Source organism: Mus caroli, unplaced genomic scaffold (assembly GCF_978045245.1).
Source record: "Mus caroli unplaced genomic scaffold, Mus_caroli_1 scaffold_5, whole genome shotgun sequence".
Lineage (NCBI taxonomy): Eukaryota > Metazoa > Chordata > Mammalia > Rodentia > Muridae > Mus > Mus caroli.
In genome coordinates this window covers 27,407,295-27,423,664 of record NW_028227260.1, presented here as the reverse complement: position 1 = coordinate 27,423,664, position 16,370 = coordinate 27,407,295, and the positions used below count along the sequence as shown (strand labels likewise).

The 16,370-nt window shown below is 42.0% G+C and overlaps 1 protein-coding gene across 3 annotated transcripts in view; it reads left to right on the top strand.

Moving 5' to 3' along the window:
- Tmem164 (transmembrane protein 164) overlaps positions 1-16,370 on the top strand; it is a 149,083-nt gene that overhangs the window by 79,341 nt on the left and 53,372 nt on the right. For all 3 annotated transcript variants that reach the window (XM_029472998.2, XM_021153532.3, XM_021153531.3), the window contains one exon: positions 1,925-1,991. In XM_029472998.2, the coding sequence (XP_029328858.1) occupies positions 1,932-1,991 (60 nt within the window). In that variant the 5' untranslated portion in view covers positions 1,925-1,931. The remainder of the gene's footprint in view (positions 1-1,924; positions 1,992-16,370) is intronic.

The window sequence follows — 16,370 nt, the reverse complement described above, 5'->3', positions numbered from 1 at the left end:
TTAAATACTAAGCCCAGTGGTTTTCACATCTTCAATATTTTTGTATTATTTATACAAGTTCTTTCTATGTATTACATATAAGAATTTGTTCTTTACCCTCTGCCCACACACTTTGTATAGCTGAATTTTGGGAACTCCAAACAAGGCTGGCCTTTATATGGACTTTTTTTGGCTCTTGATATCAATTTTTCTTTTCATTATTCCATTTTCAGCTTATGACTTTTTATTGTGCCACATTCTTAGTTATCCGGTGCACATTGAACTCAAGGGCCAAAGTTGGACATGCCTTGTAGGATTCTTCTTTAAGATATTCTGTTGTCATAGCGTGTGTGTGTGTGTGTGTGTGTCAGAGGGAGAGAGAGACACATACACACTGAGACTCAAGTCATCTAACATCTTACTCTGCTGTGTCTTATTTGGCTAGTGCCTTTACTGTTGTGTGTCTGAGAGACACAGTTCAGGGACAGTTGTTCTTGACCCAGCAAATCAACCTTCCTTCATCGGGAACCAACTCTTTCTTTGCCCCTCTCTCAAGTAAGAGCTGTGTGCCTGGAGTGGTGAAGAAAGCTGCTTAAATCCCTCCTCGGAGTCCTCACAAGAAGGCTTTGTTCCTGGGTTGGTTGTCCTTGACTTAGGATTCGTAATGTGCATTTTAATGAGCCTGGTAATGGAAGTGGGCAACGCTTGGTTACTTGGCGCTCCTCTTGTCTTCCCTCCCTTTCTGTCCCCTCTTCTCTAACGTTAGGGGTGGAACCTGGGGCATTGTGTGGGCTAATCAAGTGCTCTGCCACTAAGCTAAGGTCCTAGCATGGCTTAGCTTTTAAGCTACCAGAATTCATATATAAAATAAATCCGAAGCTGGGCGTGGTGGCGCACGCCTTTAATCCCAGCACTTGGGAGGCAGAGGCAGGTGGATTTCTGAGTTCAAGGCCAGCCTGGTCTACAAAGTGAGTTCCAGGACAGCCAGGGCTACACAGAGAAACCCTGTCTCGAACCCCCCCCCCAAATAATAAATAAATAAATCCGAGAAAGCCTGAGGGTTTGCCTGCCCTACCTTGAGCAGCAATTACTAGAGGCATTGCTGAGACGCGGGGGAAACAGCCTGCATCACACTGCAGATCCTGTTACCTTCTCCCGCTGTGCTAATATACACAGACAAAAGGAACTTAAGGGAGCAAGGGTTTATTTGGCTCACAGTTCCATGGTGTAGTCCCTCAGTATAAGGAAGTCAAGGTGGCAGGTCCGTGAGAGAACTGGTCAGATTGCATCCACAGCCAAAAGCAAGAAGCAGTAAGTTGATACTTTTGCATCTCTATTTTCCACAGGCTAGGATCCTGGGCCTATACGGATTGGTCCTGCTCACAGTCACAGTGGGCCTTTCCACCTCACCTCAGCTAGCCCAATTTTGACAGTCCATCACAGGCATTCTCAAGTTCACCTTATTCTAGATAGTTCCTCACAGGTGTTCCTGGAAGCTTGCCTCCTAGAGGCCAAGTTGAGGGTACCGACCCTTACAGACAGATCCCAGCCTCTTTTGTCCAGGTCTTTGGCCGAAAGACTGGCTGTACCTCTGTAAACAAGCAGCCATTCTAATTAATAAACAGGCTTCTATAGGAATAGCGAGCACTTTGGTGTTCACTTCCTGTTTTCAAACGCTACAGCAGTTAGAGTCATTGGTTAGGGCTGACTTAAATGTTTAGGAAACAGAGCTTCGTATACAGTGAACTGTAGTAACCAAAGTGTGTTCAGGCAGTGTTTGGGGAATGTGGAGGCAGTATGCCTTCCAGGTAATAAACCTAAGTATATACTTATTTTCATTTACTTTGCATGTGGGCTGTTTTCCACCAAGGGTCACTTCTCGCACATGGCTTAGCTCAAACATTTTCTCATCCATCATAACCTGTTGATCTTCTTTCTCCTCCAGGTTACAGATGCACATGTTGAATGGAGCTCTTCTGGCATTGCTGTTCCCCGTGGTAAATACCCGGCTGGTAAGTAGTCACTCCTAGCAATGCAACATCTAAATCAGGATCTGATTACTTCTTTCCTAGCCAAGGTTTCTCCTTATTTGTTGCCCTGAAAGGTGTGTGATTTGAATATGTCTATGTTAATGCTGATATTTGACACAGTCACGCCTGGAGTAAACAGAGGCTTACGGGAGTAGTTTGTTACACTTCAGCTACAGCAAGGGTAAATGAGCCCTTCGTTCTTGGTCTTGTCAACCTGGAACCTTTGTACGCTCTGCAAAAACCAAAAACCAAAACCAAACAAACAAACAAAAAACTGACGGGCGCCTTCTTATTTTATGCCAAGTTTTTGTTACAGATTAAGTTTTCCCTAAAACTACTTTGAACCAATGAACCAGTCAATAATTTTAAGGTTCTGTTTAAATGTAAGAATTCCAACTTACAGTCTATTAAAATTCAGCCCTAAAATGAAATAAACAAACAACAAAAAGAACTCAAAGAACCAAAACTTAGGGTCTGGAGAGATGGCTCAGTGGTTAAAAGCACTGACTATTCTTCCACAGGTCCTGAGTTCAAATCCCAGTAACCACATGGTAGCTCACAACCATCTTTAATGGGATCTGATGCCCTCTTTTGGTGTGTCTGAAGATAGCTACAGTGTACTCATAATAAATAAATAAATAAATAAATAAATAAATAAATAAATAAATAAAAAAAAATTTAAACCCCCAAACTTTATGTAGAAATTGGAGTGATTTGATGGAAAGAAATGGATCTAGGACTAAACCCTTAGGCTGAGACTTCTAGATGTTTTAAGGGGCACAGTGGTGATGCTAGGGGGCTTCAGAACTTGTCTATTTTACCAAGGAACCTCTTGAGCAAGCACACTTTTTCTATATCCACCCAAATCCACAGGGCAGAGCAGGCCACTTCCTCCACCTTCAGGAGAAGCTGGAGCTACAAGGCTTGAGGCACAGTAAATTGTCTAGACTCTTACATGTGGGGCTCTGAGAAATGAATGAGTCATTTATTGAAAGTCTAGGGACAAATTACCTATAAAGATGGGTAGTATGGTTTTATGCTTTTGTGACTTAAATTTGTCTCCTAGATGAACTTTATAGATTAACTCTTCTTTTGGATATAATTTTGTAGTTTACGGGGTCTGTGTGTGTGTGTGTGTGTGTGTGTGTGTGAGAGAGAGAGAGAGAGAGAGAGAGAGAGAGAGAGAGGTAGGTAGGTAGATAGGGTAGTTATTATAGCCTCTTGTTTCATAGAGGAAGAAACTGATTCAGGATATCACCTGAATTATAAGTGGCACTTTAGATCAGAGTCTGAGCCTCTCAATCCTAAAATGAAGCCACACACTGCCCCTTCTGAAGAATGTAATCATTTCCTCTCCACAGATGTTCTTCAATAGTGTAAGTTGTGCTACTCTAGATTTACGTAATATAGCAGTAGAAATTAAACGGGAAAAGTCCACCTAAAGCAATGATTTTGGGATCTTTTCACTATGCTCTGGACCCACCCGATTATCAGCCAACTGGGCTGTGGTTTTAGCTGAATACTAGAATATGCCTAACATATTCAAGGCCCTGGTTCCTATCCCTGGTGCTATGAAACAAAGAAACTGGCAAATAAGAAGATGCTGGGTCCCACCCCCTAGAACAACTAATTGGCAGGACAGTAGCACACCAACACTCAAGTGGTGCTCCTTGGACTGTTCCCATAGAACCCATACATTAGGCACTCAAAAGTTAGTTACTTTAAGTGTGTAATGTAAAGTGTGGCCTGAAATTAGTATCAACTGGGTGTTGCTTGTTAGAAATGTTGGGGTCAGGCCTCACCACAGATTTATTGTATCTGAATCAACTTAAAAGCTAGTTTACATGACCTAGACTCTTTGCTCTAAGGAGCTTCCTTATGAACCATTTGGGCTTGTGTGAAATGAGAGGTGCCAGGCAGTGCTGTTTCTGATTTAATGGGTAGCATTCGTTCTGATCAGTGTTCCCCTGTGAGATGGCTTGAGTGTGCACAATTTACATCACAGGCACTATTGCTCTCATTTCTATGCCTCCCCTCCCATAATAGAATTTTCCTGACTTCACCTGTTATATTCTAGAATCAGAACTCATGCCTTGGGCTTCCAGGTGTAGCTCAATGGGCGAACACGCTCCTCTGGTATACAAGACCCTGGATTCTTTCCGCAGCACTCAACAACCACAACAAGACACCCCTCCTTTGGTCTTTAGAACGGAGGGCATCATGTATCATAGAATGCCATGGCTAACCCACATGAACACACTAAATTTGTACTTTATAAAAATAAATTTGAGTATGTACCCTTTTGCTCCTGTCTGGCCATGGCTCAGGAATGTGGAACTCGAGTTGTCCTCTGCCTGTGGTAAGAACAGCTTAGGCCCCATCTCTCTCCTCACCTGACTCCAGCTCCCAGGAGAGGCTGGGCGACAGAGAGCTACCAAATACATTTTCCTCAGCTCTCTCAGCTCCCAGGACCTGTACAGCAGATGAGGGTCCCTCAGAAAATCATTCCCTAAATTAAGGGTGCCGGGGATTCTGAGTTTGTAGGTGGCCAGCCCAGAGCTCTGGCCAACCAGCTCCTGCCACTTGCAGATCTGTCCCCAGGGAAAAGTCAGGAACCATTTTTTTCCTGGTAGCATCTTGAGCTCTTGGCAGAAGTTAAGACTACCTACCATTGCACAACTAGGAGAATGAGAGCACCAAGAGGCCTGGTCACACACCTGAGGGCGCTTCGGAAGCCACAGGTGAGGTTCTCATTGAGACACCATTGTTAAGAGCAACTGAGTGTGTCGCACCAGGTCTCCGGATGTTTCCCTAAGCCTGTTATCTACAGGAACAGCAACCCCAGCAGCTCCTGTGTGAGTGTCTGTTCTTGTGCCAGGAGCTGCTGTACCTGTTTTGCCTGAGTGGATTTAGTTAATCTTTACAGCTTTTGAGGCTAAGTTCAATTATCACCTCCGAGGTCAAGATGCTAGCAGGACTGGCTTCTTTCGGCCACTTTCCTTGGCATGAAGATGCCAGCCATCATATGTCTATTGTTCTGATTTCTTAGTGTGGTCAACTCTTTATGAAGACATCCATCACATTGGGTCCCAGCTCATTCTAGTAGCCAACTTTCACCTAAATCTCTTCTTTAAATCCCTGACTCCAAATATACTCACGTTCTAAGATATAAGGGATTAGAGCTTTGACATATAAAGGGGGTTTACAAAGAACCTGGTGGGGTCCATGATGCCTGTACTATCTTATATAGATAACATTGTTTCTTCTCTGACACCCTTGGATTTTTTTTGAATCTCCCTGGTTTTTTTCCTCTACCCTTTCCCCCTTTTCTTCTTTTCTTCCTCGGTTTCTCTCTCCTCATCTCTTTCTTTCCTCCCCCTTTTCATAACATGGATCTGTTACAAGACACAGTGCTTTCTAAACAAATGCTTATCAAGATTATGTATCACTTTACCTGTTGCTGAAAGTTTTTTGTGGGCTCTTTTAAGAAGGGATTCTAGCCACCCTAGTAAATTTTACACCCCTTTTCTAAAATAAAGCTGAACAAAGCTCAAATCTCCTTCTGCACCCATCTTTGCAATTGGTATTGGTCTGGCTCATTCATGTATTTTGGGGTACCTCTTGAGTAACTTTGGCCTGACTTCAAATAGGACACAGGAAGGCTAGAACTTTGTGATTAAACCTGATGATCCAATTAGGCAGGCAAAGCAGCTTTGACTTCTCTTTTGCCTTTCCTTCTTGGCCCTTTATCTTCTTAATCTTTTTTTCCTCATTAGCAATGATGAGGAAGCAAGAAAAAGAACTAATTAGTGGTACACCCATCCCACGACATACATACACTTGCATACATAAAAACAGGGTGAGAGGGAGTTAGAGGGAATTGCTTGCCACAGTCAGCTAAACGATTTGAGGTCATCAGTGAATTTCCATATGAACTCTTCTGTCCTCTGGCTGATTGGCACCAGGATTTGCAGACCAGCTAGAAAATGTTCCACCTTCAGTTCAATGGGTGTCTCTTTCTTCAAAGTTGACAGCCTAAAAAAGGACCTCTATTCCAATGGACCAAATTATATAAGTAAGTGCCCTTTATAGCTAGGATCCAGCTTAAGATGAAACATCTTCAAGTTTGCAGTAGCATGTCCTCTGCTACTTAAACAGAGGAAACACCTTATAGGACCACTGGTTAGATTAGTCAGGTTCTCAAAGCTTGTGTAATTTGATTTTATCTTCTGGTAGGGAGATTTCCTTATTTCTTCTCTTCCTCCCCTTCCCTTTCTTCCTCTTTCCCTCCCTCCCTTCCTTCCTTCCTTCCTTCCTTCCTTCCTTCCTTCCTTCCTTCCTTCCTTCCTTCCTTCCTTCCTTCCTGGTGCCCCAGGCTTCTTTATTTAAGAAGCATATGTTGAGTGTTTGGATCATGACCAGTGACATCACTGAAGTTCATAGTTCCTTCAACTACCTTCCCTAACACTTCCTGTCCCTCACCTTTTGTTGTTTTTAACCCCTCATTAGTAGATGAACTTAATCCCAAAACTGTGGTGTTATAGCCTTCGGGTTCTCTTTATCTCTAACCCCCCTTCTTCCATCTGCCCCCCTCATCCCTGAGCATGGCTAATGCCTCAGTTTGAATGTATAGGAGAGACCAGAGCAGTGACAGGAAAGGCTTCATCCTTTTAAAAAAGAGATCCCAAGATATAAGATTAGGATACCCTTTTAAAAAAGAGATCCCAAGATATAAGATTAGGATACCCAAGATATAAGATACAATTTGCTAAACACATGAAACTCAAGAAGAATGAAGACCAAAGTGTGGACACTGTGCCCCTTCTTAGAATTGGGAACAAAACACCCAGGGAAGAAGTTACAGAGACAAAGTTCGTAGCTGTGATGAAAGGATGGACCATTTAGAGACTGCCGTATCCAGGGATCCATCCCATAAGCAGCTTCTAAACGCTGACACCATTGCATACACTAGCAAGATTTTGCTGAAAGGACCCAAATATAGCTGTCTCTTGTGAGACGATGCCGGGGCCTAGCAAACACAGGAGTGGATGTTCACAGTCAGCTATTGGATGTATCACAGGGCTCCCAATGGAGAAGCTAGAGAAAGTACCCAAGGAGCTAAAGGGATCTGCAACCCTATTGTTGGAACAACATGATGTACTAACCAGAACCCCGGAGCTCTTGTCTCTAGCTGCATATGTATCGAAAGATGGCCTAGTCGGCCATCAATGGAAAGAGAGGCCCATTGGACTTGCAAACTTTATATGCCCCAATATAGGGGAATGCCAGGGCCAAAAGAATGGGAATGGGTGGGTAGGGAAGTGGGGGGCGCTATGGGGGACTTCTGGGATAGCATTGGAAATGTAATTGAGGAAAATATGTAATAAAAATATTAAAAATTAAAAAAGAAGAGATCTAAGAGTAGAATGTGGTAAAGTCAGTGCACTCAGAGATTGAAGCACCAAATCTGGACCCTGAGGGCAGAGGAAAGGATAGAGGCTTCCCTGGGAAAGGAGACCCTGAAGCTTCCTACTGCTCTCATTGGGAGTAGTTTGTCCGCTTGTTTGCTCTTCTGGCAATTACAGAACCACATTAGGCTATAACCTTCTCTAGTTCAAGCTGCTTGTGGATGATGCTCATCTACAGGGTAGGCTTTGGACACCACAGGAACATGTTATCTGGGTTCTTTTTTGAAATGTGGTTCTTGGCTCTCCTCTGATTTCTCTTGTGGGCCTGCATCAGGGTCTCCACTTTGTCCTTCTTCTGAAGGATCTCATTGTTGACTTTCTCAGTCCTCAACTCCAGCAGGAGTCATAGCTGAAGCTTGCTCTTGTAACAGAGCTACAGGAGAGCCTCCAAGTGGCAGATCTGGTTGAACTTTTCCAAAGACAACACCTAAGGTGATACCTACATCAGCCTGAGTGTACCCCCAAGGTGACCCTCTTCAGCTTTAGCATCTTGGCAAATTGATCTATTTCTTTCTATAGGGCTTTCATGTCTTGGGATTCCTCAGGATCTGGCTTCACCTTCTCCACTGGATGGACAGAGAATACAGGACTCAGGGCAAGCCCCATCTGACTTGCTCTCCACTCTAGCTCTTGCCTGGACCTCAGGCTTCAAAATGTCAGGCTAACTTGGGGCAGTTGGCCCAGTACAAACTGAAGTCCACAGTATGCCATCCTTCTGCAGAATTCCTACTGTTGAAGAAATAGGGAAATCCCTACATTTCCAAGCCTGGCCAAACCCTTGACCTGATTCTGGGGCCACCCAGAGGGCTTTGGAAGCTTTGAGGTCTGAAGGTCCACCTACCCTGGCTCCATGCCCTGGTGGGGAGTGAGAAGGCCAGTTCTAAAGCCAGGCGCTGGGCTCATGTCACACCCTCGGCCCTCTCTGCCTGTTCTCCTTTTTGTCCTTTAAGGCCCATGGTAGTTTCTTCTCAGAGCAAGGTGTTCTGACCTGCAGAGACTGGGCCTTAGAAAACAAGCTTAAGACACTCTTTGCCCAGTAGAAGACACTAGCCTATTTTGTGTCTGTATTTGCAGACTTCTGTCTTCTACTCAGATTATGGTAATGATCCCTTTCATCCAGCTCCCTTTTCTCCAAGGCCCAAAGTCTCCAGTGTATGATTATCTCATTATCAGAATTTCCCATTGTTGTGCATCTTTGTTGATCTGTTAGGTTTTGGTTCCTTCTCTACCCCTCCCCGCTTTTCCCAGTTCCTCTTCTCTCCGGGCGATTCTTTTGAAGTTCTCCCCACTCTCAGACTCAACAGAATTGCTGAGTAGTGCTTCTGTCTAGTTAGGACTGCTCCCCACCGTTCAGAAACATTGTCTCAGTGTTCTTGGGATGCAGCTTTTCTGCTGGCATACCTTGTCCCCATGTGGGTTGCTGGGACAGCTTTGCTGTCATCAATGCAAATAGGCTTGAGAATCCCACTCTGCTAATTGGCACATTGAAATGTGCTAATTGACCTAGAAGAGTTATTTATGTGACTAACAAAATTGAGCTGTTTTTAAAAGTTATACTTTGGATTTTAGACTTGAGCTGGGGACAGAATACCCTTTCGGTTTCTTGAGGGTACATAAAATATCAAAAGCTTGATTTCAAAAGAGGTCTTGAATTACTGAAACATGGACTGAGGCAAAATTGTGACTTCACTTTCTACAAAGGATGATGTGTGTTGAATTAGATAAATGCAATGTGTGTGAGACATGGGGTCCTTTGAAAAGGGACCGGGACTCCCAAGTTTAGGCAAATTCTAGGAACTGTCCTTATATATGGGTTACAAGTATAATAATGATTATTAAAAACCAGTCAGAAGACTATAAAAAAGGGAAATTGTTTTACTCTGCTGTCAGTACTGTCACCCCAGAAGTAAATTCTATTAAAGGCTCACGTGTCTGTACTTTCACATGTCTCTCTTGCTCATATCCTGTGGATAAAGATTTTCATAGTCTTTTTGGTTTCCTAGATTATTTGAAATTAAGTTTCTTGCCCACTTGTGATTTTATTATAAACCATTTTCCAATGTACTTTTTCTTTAACCTGAAACCAGGCAGTAAATAATCTTATTAGGCACCCACATAATTCCTTTCCATTAGCTGCTCAATGACTGGGGATTCTCTGTAAGGGTGGACAGTGTCTCTTGCTTTCCACCTAATCCTTGCTGGACCTTATGTTTAAAACACCATAGATACCACAAATAAGAATGATTGACTATTCGAGCCTGGGAATACAGGCCTATGTGAGGCTGAGGCCTGAGGGCCACACGTTTAATGTCTGTTGGCTTATATTCTGAGTCCAAGGCTAGTCTGGGCCGTTTAGTGAGACCCTGTCTCAAGGTAAAAATTAAGAAGAGGTTGATTCAGAAACAGAATGCCTGGTTCCCATGTGGGAGGACCTAGGTTTAAACCCCAGTACAAAAAACAAACAAACAAACAAACAAACAAAACAAACCTCATGACATTGGAGACTGGCAGAAGAAATTGATTGGAGCTAGATATGACCATATTCATCTCTAAAATTTTCAAATAATTAAGAAAAAGTTTAAAAAGAAAAGGATAAAAAGAATCCATCATCAAATCTTCCATAATATTGAGAGAAAGTCTAGGGGTTTCTTTTGTGTCCTGGGATCTGGGATTTGAAGAAAGAGAGGTGGTAGAGTTCTTTTTCCAGCCACTTAAAAGCCTGTTTATTTCTGCCAATATAATGAAAGACAAAGTTTTGTTACCAAAAATGCACGCAATACAGTGAAACATAAAAGTCACTACCAATGTATAGTTAGTTTCCCCCATAGATTAAAAACAAGAAGAAGCAAGAGGACATTGTCGCGCGTGTGTGTGTGTGTGTGTGTGTGTGTGTGTGTGTGCATGCGCGTTATATGTGGCTGTGTTAGAGATTAAATTTCATTTATTCTGACAAGGATACACATAATAGGTAATGAACCTTTGAACTACATCCTAAAACTTGGTTTCTTTGTTGTTATTCTTTTTTATTTTGTAATAGGACTTTACTCAGAAGACCAGTTAGGATTGAATTTAGGACCCTTTTGTTTCAGCCTTCTTAGTAGCTAGGATTATAGGCTTGGACAATCTGGCTTGGATATATGATTTTTTTCTATAAGCATAATATATGTACAGTGCAGAGAAAAGGAAAATGTAGACCAATGCCCAAATCAAACTGAAATTATGGGGCAGCAATGACTGCTAATATTGTTTGCTGCATGTTCTAGAAGGGCCTTTTTGCCTCTGTAGATGTTAATAGGTCACAAGTGCCCTCTTTGGAGCCAGCCTGTCTGTGGATTTCTAGTCAGTTCCGGTGTGTACAGCCACATGACCTTGTATAAGGCAGTCCCCATTAGCTTATCTGTAAGTTATGCTGTTCTGCGTGATCACGTGAGGCACACACTTAACTGAGCCTACACCACAGGAAGCAATGGAGAAGCACCCCACGGGGTGGGGCTACTACTATTGCTAATATTATCTCAAAATGGTTGAGAGGGGCTCCTGTTAGTGTGCCGTTTTTGATGTTATTCTGCAGAGCTTTGGCCTCAGCTCTTGGAGTTGCTCAGCATCATGAAGGGGGCTTTGTTTCTGAATTAGCCTTGCTGAGTGAGATTAAAATTCCCTGGCAGGGATTCTTGTCCTTATTTTATTTTATTATTTATTTATTTATTTATTTAATTTTTTTTGTATTTGGCTCAGGGGCAGTATGTTTGAATAGGAAACTGGGCAGCCCTCCCCACTCTCTTGCCTCCTGAAGGTAAATTAGGCCCACTCCTGCCTGCCTGCCTGCCTGTCTGTCTGTCTCTTTCTCTGTCTACTTCAATCTCTCCCCCTCTCCCTTCCTCTCTCTAAAACAAAATAGACCTATTTGGTAGGTCAACAGGCCAAGCCAGAGGCTGAGAAGCCTATTCAGGGACTGGCACAGTGGGAGACACATATGAGCCTGCTTGCCTTCTGAGCTTCTTGGTGGCTTGCCTTGGCTCTATAGAACACAGTCCTCTCCAATATCTTTGCTCTTCATCTTGAGCTCCTATTCTAAATGTTGATTTTGGGGGAGGGATGGGGTTGGTATAGCATCTTACATATCCTAGGTTGATCTCAAACTCATTATGAGCTTAGAATCCATTTTCCCATCCCATCTCTCACGTGCTGGGATAATAGCCATATACTAAGTACCACACCTAGCTAAGAGATATTTCTTTGTGGAATAAAAGTATTATTTTCCAAGTTACTTTCTTTCCAGATTGCTGGGTATCAACCCTGACTGCACAGTTCAGATTTCCAAAGCTGCTTTCAGAATGTACGAGGGAGAAGCTGGGCTGTGGCTCAGTTGGACAAGTGTTTGCCTAGCACACATGAAGCCCTGCTTTTGATCTCCAGCACTCCAATAAAAAGAAAGAAAGAAACAATGGCAAAATGTGACACAAGCCCTTAGACCTGATGCTCAAGATGATCATATGTTTGTGGTCATCTGGAGCTGTGATATGTGTTCAGAGTTAGCCTGGGGTACATGAGATCCTGTCTCATAAAGAAAAAAAGCAGTGCATCAATGACCGCTGGCTAGTCCAGTGAGCAGCCAGGGCATTTGTGTTGTTTTAGTCCCATGTTATCTCTGACTGGAACTTGGGTCTTTAGAGCATTTTATTTCACCAATGATACCTGCTCTTTGTACCTCATAGATATGATGTAGAGGAAAGAATATTAGGGATAAGAAAAGAACAGTAGGTAGAAAAGGAAGGACATTGGAAAGTTGAGTATCATGGAAAGGACTTCTTGGCCTCCTATTCTCATTCGGTAATATTTTTGGAACAGGGAATTAATTGAGATACAACTTACACATAATAAATGCATTCTTTTAAAGCATCTGCTAAGTGGTTTTTAGTATATTCAGTGTTATGCAGCCATCAATTCTGTTTGATTTTAGATGTTTTTCATCATCTATCCTCCAAACCAAGCCCTGTACCTGGTACCATTCACTGTTTCCCCATCTCTAGACTCTGGCATTTAGTAATCAACTTTCAATCTCTATGGGTTTGCCTATCCTGGACATATATAAATTAAATCCTATAATGTTTTGGGTTTTTGGTAGGTTTTCATTGAGGATGTTTTAAAGGTTCATCCATGCTGCAGCATGAGTTAGTACTTCGTATTTGTGAGCATATAATATCCCTCTGCAGGACACGTGATGTGTTAGATAGATATTCAGGCATTGGTGTTGTTTTTGTCGGTTTTGGCTAGTATGACTGATATTGCTGTGCATATTGGTTTAAGAATGTATGTCTCTTTAGGTATATACTTTGGAGTTGTATTGCTGCATCACAATGTAATGGCCTTTTATAGGCCTGGGAGGAACTTGCCAGACTATACTGTAATGTGGCCATACCACTTCATATCCTCAGCAACAATGAGTCATTTCCACACTGTACACATCCTTGCATTGTTCTTGTCCTTTCTATTAGAGCCTTAAGGATGAGATGTGGAATATCATTGTGCCTTTGCTTTCCTTGATAAGCTAACTGATGTTGAATACCTTTTCAGGTACTGCTTGGCTGTTTTTAAGCTGTTGGGGTTATTTTCAATTTTCTTTCCATTTTTGAGTTGCTTTTTACTAATCATTTTTAAGAATTCTCCCTAAATATTAGACCCATAGTAGACATACGAATAGAAATATTTTCTTGTAGCCTATTGGTTGTGTTTTGTTAGATTGTTTGGTTTCTAAATTTTTGAGCCAAGATCTTATGTATCCTAGGGTAGCCTTGGAATTGCCATGTAGACTGATAGTGAATGCCAGTGCCAGTGTAGATTGACAGTGAACTCATCTTTCTGCTTCAATCATGTGTTTACCATCACATCTGGTATCTATGCATTTTCTTGATTATGTCCATTATGCCCTTTGACCTGTACATTTTTTTTTATTTCAAGAGGCTACTTGTTTTTGATTTGGCTGTTCTTTGAAGTGTACTTTAAAATTTTTTTTTTTTAAAAACTAATATCTTTCCATTTGGTTTGGTTGCTTTTACTTTCATGTGAAACATATTTTTGACTAAAGTAATGAAGAGAGGACATTTAAGAGCCTCATAAGGTTAGCACTTACATTTGCATGTATAATTTTTGAGTGAATTTTAAAATATGGTGTGAGTTGTCAGTCTAAAGTAATTTTTTTAGCTATGCAGACTTCTTATTGTCTTGGTGTCATTTGTTGAAATGACTGCCTTCTCATTGACATCCATGTCAAGAAGTCAGCCAAAACGAAAGATCAGCTTTATTCCCCAATCCGCAGTTCTGTCCTGGTTATCTATCTTGCCTGGTGTCCATGCCCTCTGCTGTGACAATCATTGGAGCATTGTAGGAGGCATTATGTTGTTTTGTTTTATTTTGTTTTTGAGACAGTCCCTCTGTGTAGCCCCAACTGGCCCAGAAATTTTGTTTTTCTTGACTCTTCCATGTGCTTGGGTTACCAATTCACACCACCGTGTTTGGTGATGAAAAGTTCAAAAGCTGGGACATATGTATTTTCCAAGATGGTTTTGGCATTTCTGGGACCCTTGTTCTATCATGTAATTTTTGCAAAGCAGCCAGTAGAGGTTTTGATAGAGATTGTATTGAATGTAGATTAGTTAGAGAAATTTGTGCATCTTACCAATATTAAAACCTGCAACCCATAAATGTAAGCTGTCTAAGCATCCAGATATTTAATTTTTAGTTACTTAGTGTAGGATATGTTTCCTTTGTTAAATTTGTTCCTATGTGTTTTATTCTTTTTTTTTTTTTTTTTTTTTGAGACGTGGTTTCTCTGTGTAGCCCTGGCTGTCCTGGAATTCACACTGTAGACCAGGCTGACCTTGAACTCAGAAATCCACCTGCCTCTGCCTCCCAAGTGCTGGGATTGAAGGCATCTGCCACCACTGCCTAGTGTGTTTTATTCTTTTTGTTTGTTTTTCAAGACAAGGTTTCTCTATGTAGTCCCGGCTGTCCTGGAACTTGCTATATAGACAAGACAGGTCTTGAAGCTACAGAGATCTGCCTGCCCTTGTCTCCTGAGTGCTAGGATTAAGGCATGGACTATCATGCCCAGCTTTTTAGTAAATGGAATTTATGTTTTCGAGACAGGATTTCACTGTGTAGCTCTGGCTGTCCTGGAACTCACTCTACAGACCAAGCTGACCCTGAACACAGAGATCCACTTGCCTTTGTCTCCCAAGTGCTAGGAGTAGCACCACCGCCACCTGGCACATATTTTATTTATTTCATGTACACTGTCACTGTCTTCAGACACACACAAAGAGGGCATCAGATCCCATTACAGATGGTTATGAGCCACCATGTGGTTGCTGGGAATTGAACTCAGGACCTCTGGAAGAACAGTCACTGCTCTTAACTGTTGAGCCATCTGTCCAGCCCCTTGACTTTATTTTAGATTACTCACCACTACTCTGTAGAGATGCAGCTTAATTTTCATACTGCTTTTGTATCACCTTTTAAAACTCACTTATTGCCCCTAATTTTCTTTTTATCTGTGGGCTTCTGAAGAGTTTCTATGACAAAATTATGTCACCTGTAAATAGAAATAGTTCTACTTCTCTCTTTCCAATCAGGAAACATTTTCTTATTTTCCTTGTTCACTTGTACCTAAATCTAACATTGTTAAACTAGAAGTAGCAAAAGCAGGCACCCTCATATCATTCCTCATCTTAAAGGGAACCCAGTCTGTCCTTCGGACCAGTAAGTAACTTAAGTGGGGAGTGTTTGTAGGTATCCCTATCACACTGAGAGATTCCTCTTTTAATAAACATTGCCAGTGAATGGAGTATGATGTTTAATATGGAGAAAGCTAGTCAATGCTGAATTTGGAATAGGTGAGAAAATGTCACTTCCTTGAAAGGGAGGTATTATGATGCTTCCAGGATCGCGAGCATGCTGTGTTCAGATTAACATGTGGAAGCCTGTGTGAACTAGTGCTGCACAGCTGGAATCTTGGCACTTGGGAGACAGAGGCAGGAGGACCATGAGCTTGAGGCTACCCTGGACTGCATACCAAGATTTTGTGTTAAAAAATTGATATTGTAGGGAGTTGGAGAGATGGCTCAATGGTTAAGAGCACTGATTGTTCTTCCAGAGGTCCTGGGTTCAATTCCCAGCACCTATATGGTGGCTCACAACTATCTGTAACTCCAGCTCTAGGGGGAATGGCATCTTCTCATGTACATGGCAGGCAAAACACCAATGCACATACAATAACGAAAAAACCTGAGATATATAAGCATATGTAAAGGATTAGTCCAAACTAATAGCTTTTGTGCAATATTGGGATACTATATTCCTATGAGGTATTTAGGGTGAAATAAAATGTTACCTCAGGACTAGCATGCAGTTGATGTCAACAAATGATTGTTATATAGCTACTGTGTTTTAAGAAGATGTATGAGTCAGCTTAGGCTGCCATAAAAAAGTACAATAGGCAGGATGGTTAAACAAAATTCTTTTACAGTTTTGCAAGTGTAGAGATGTGCTTTTTCAAGTGACATCACAGTAAAGGCTTCATCTGGCTTACAGGGGGGCTAACATTAAACAGTGGAGGAAAGAAGTCAGCAAAAACAAGTCTTTGAGGCTTCGTACAAGGACCATAACCCTGTGTTAGATATCTGTGTTAGGTCTCTGTGGCAGAGATGAAGTCCGTGAGATAACCATCTTACAAAAAGCGTTCATTTGGATCAGTAGTTTAGTAGTGTGAATTCTCATGGTTGTTTGGCTCTTTTGCTTTCAGGCCTCTGGCAAGGCAGAGCATCATGATGACAGAGTGTGGAGGTGGGAGAGTTTGCTCAATGCTTGGCAGCTAGGAAGGTGGGAGAGGGGAGAG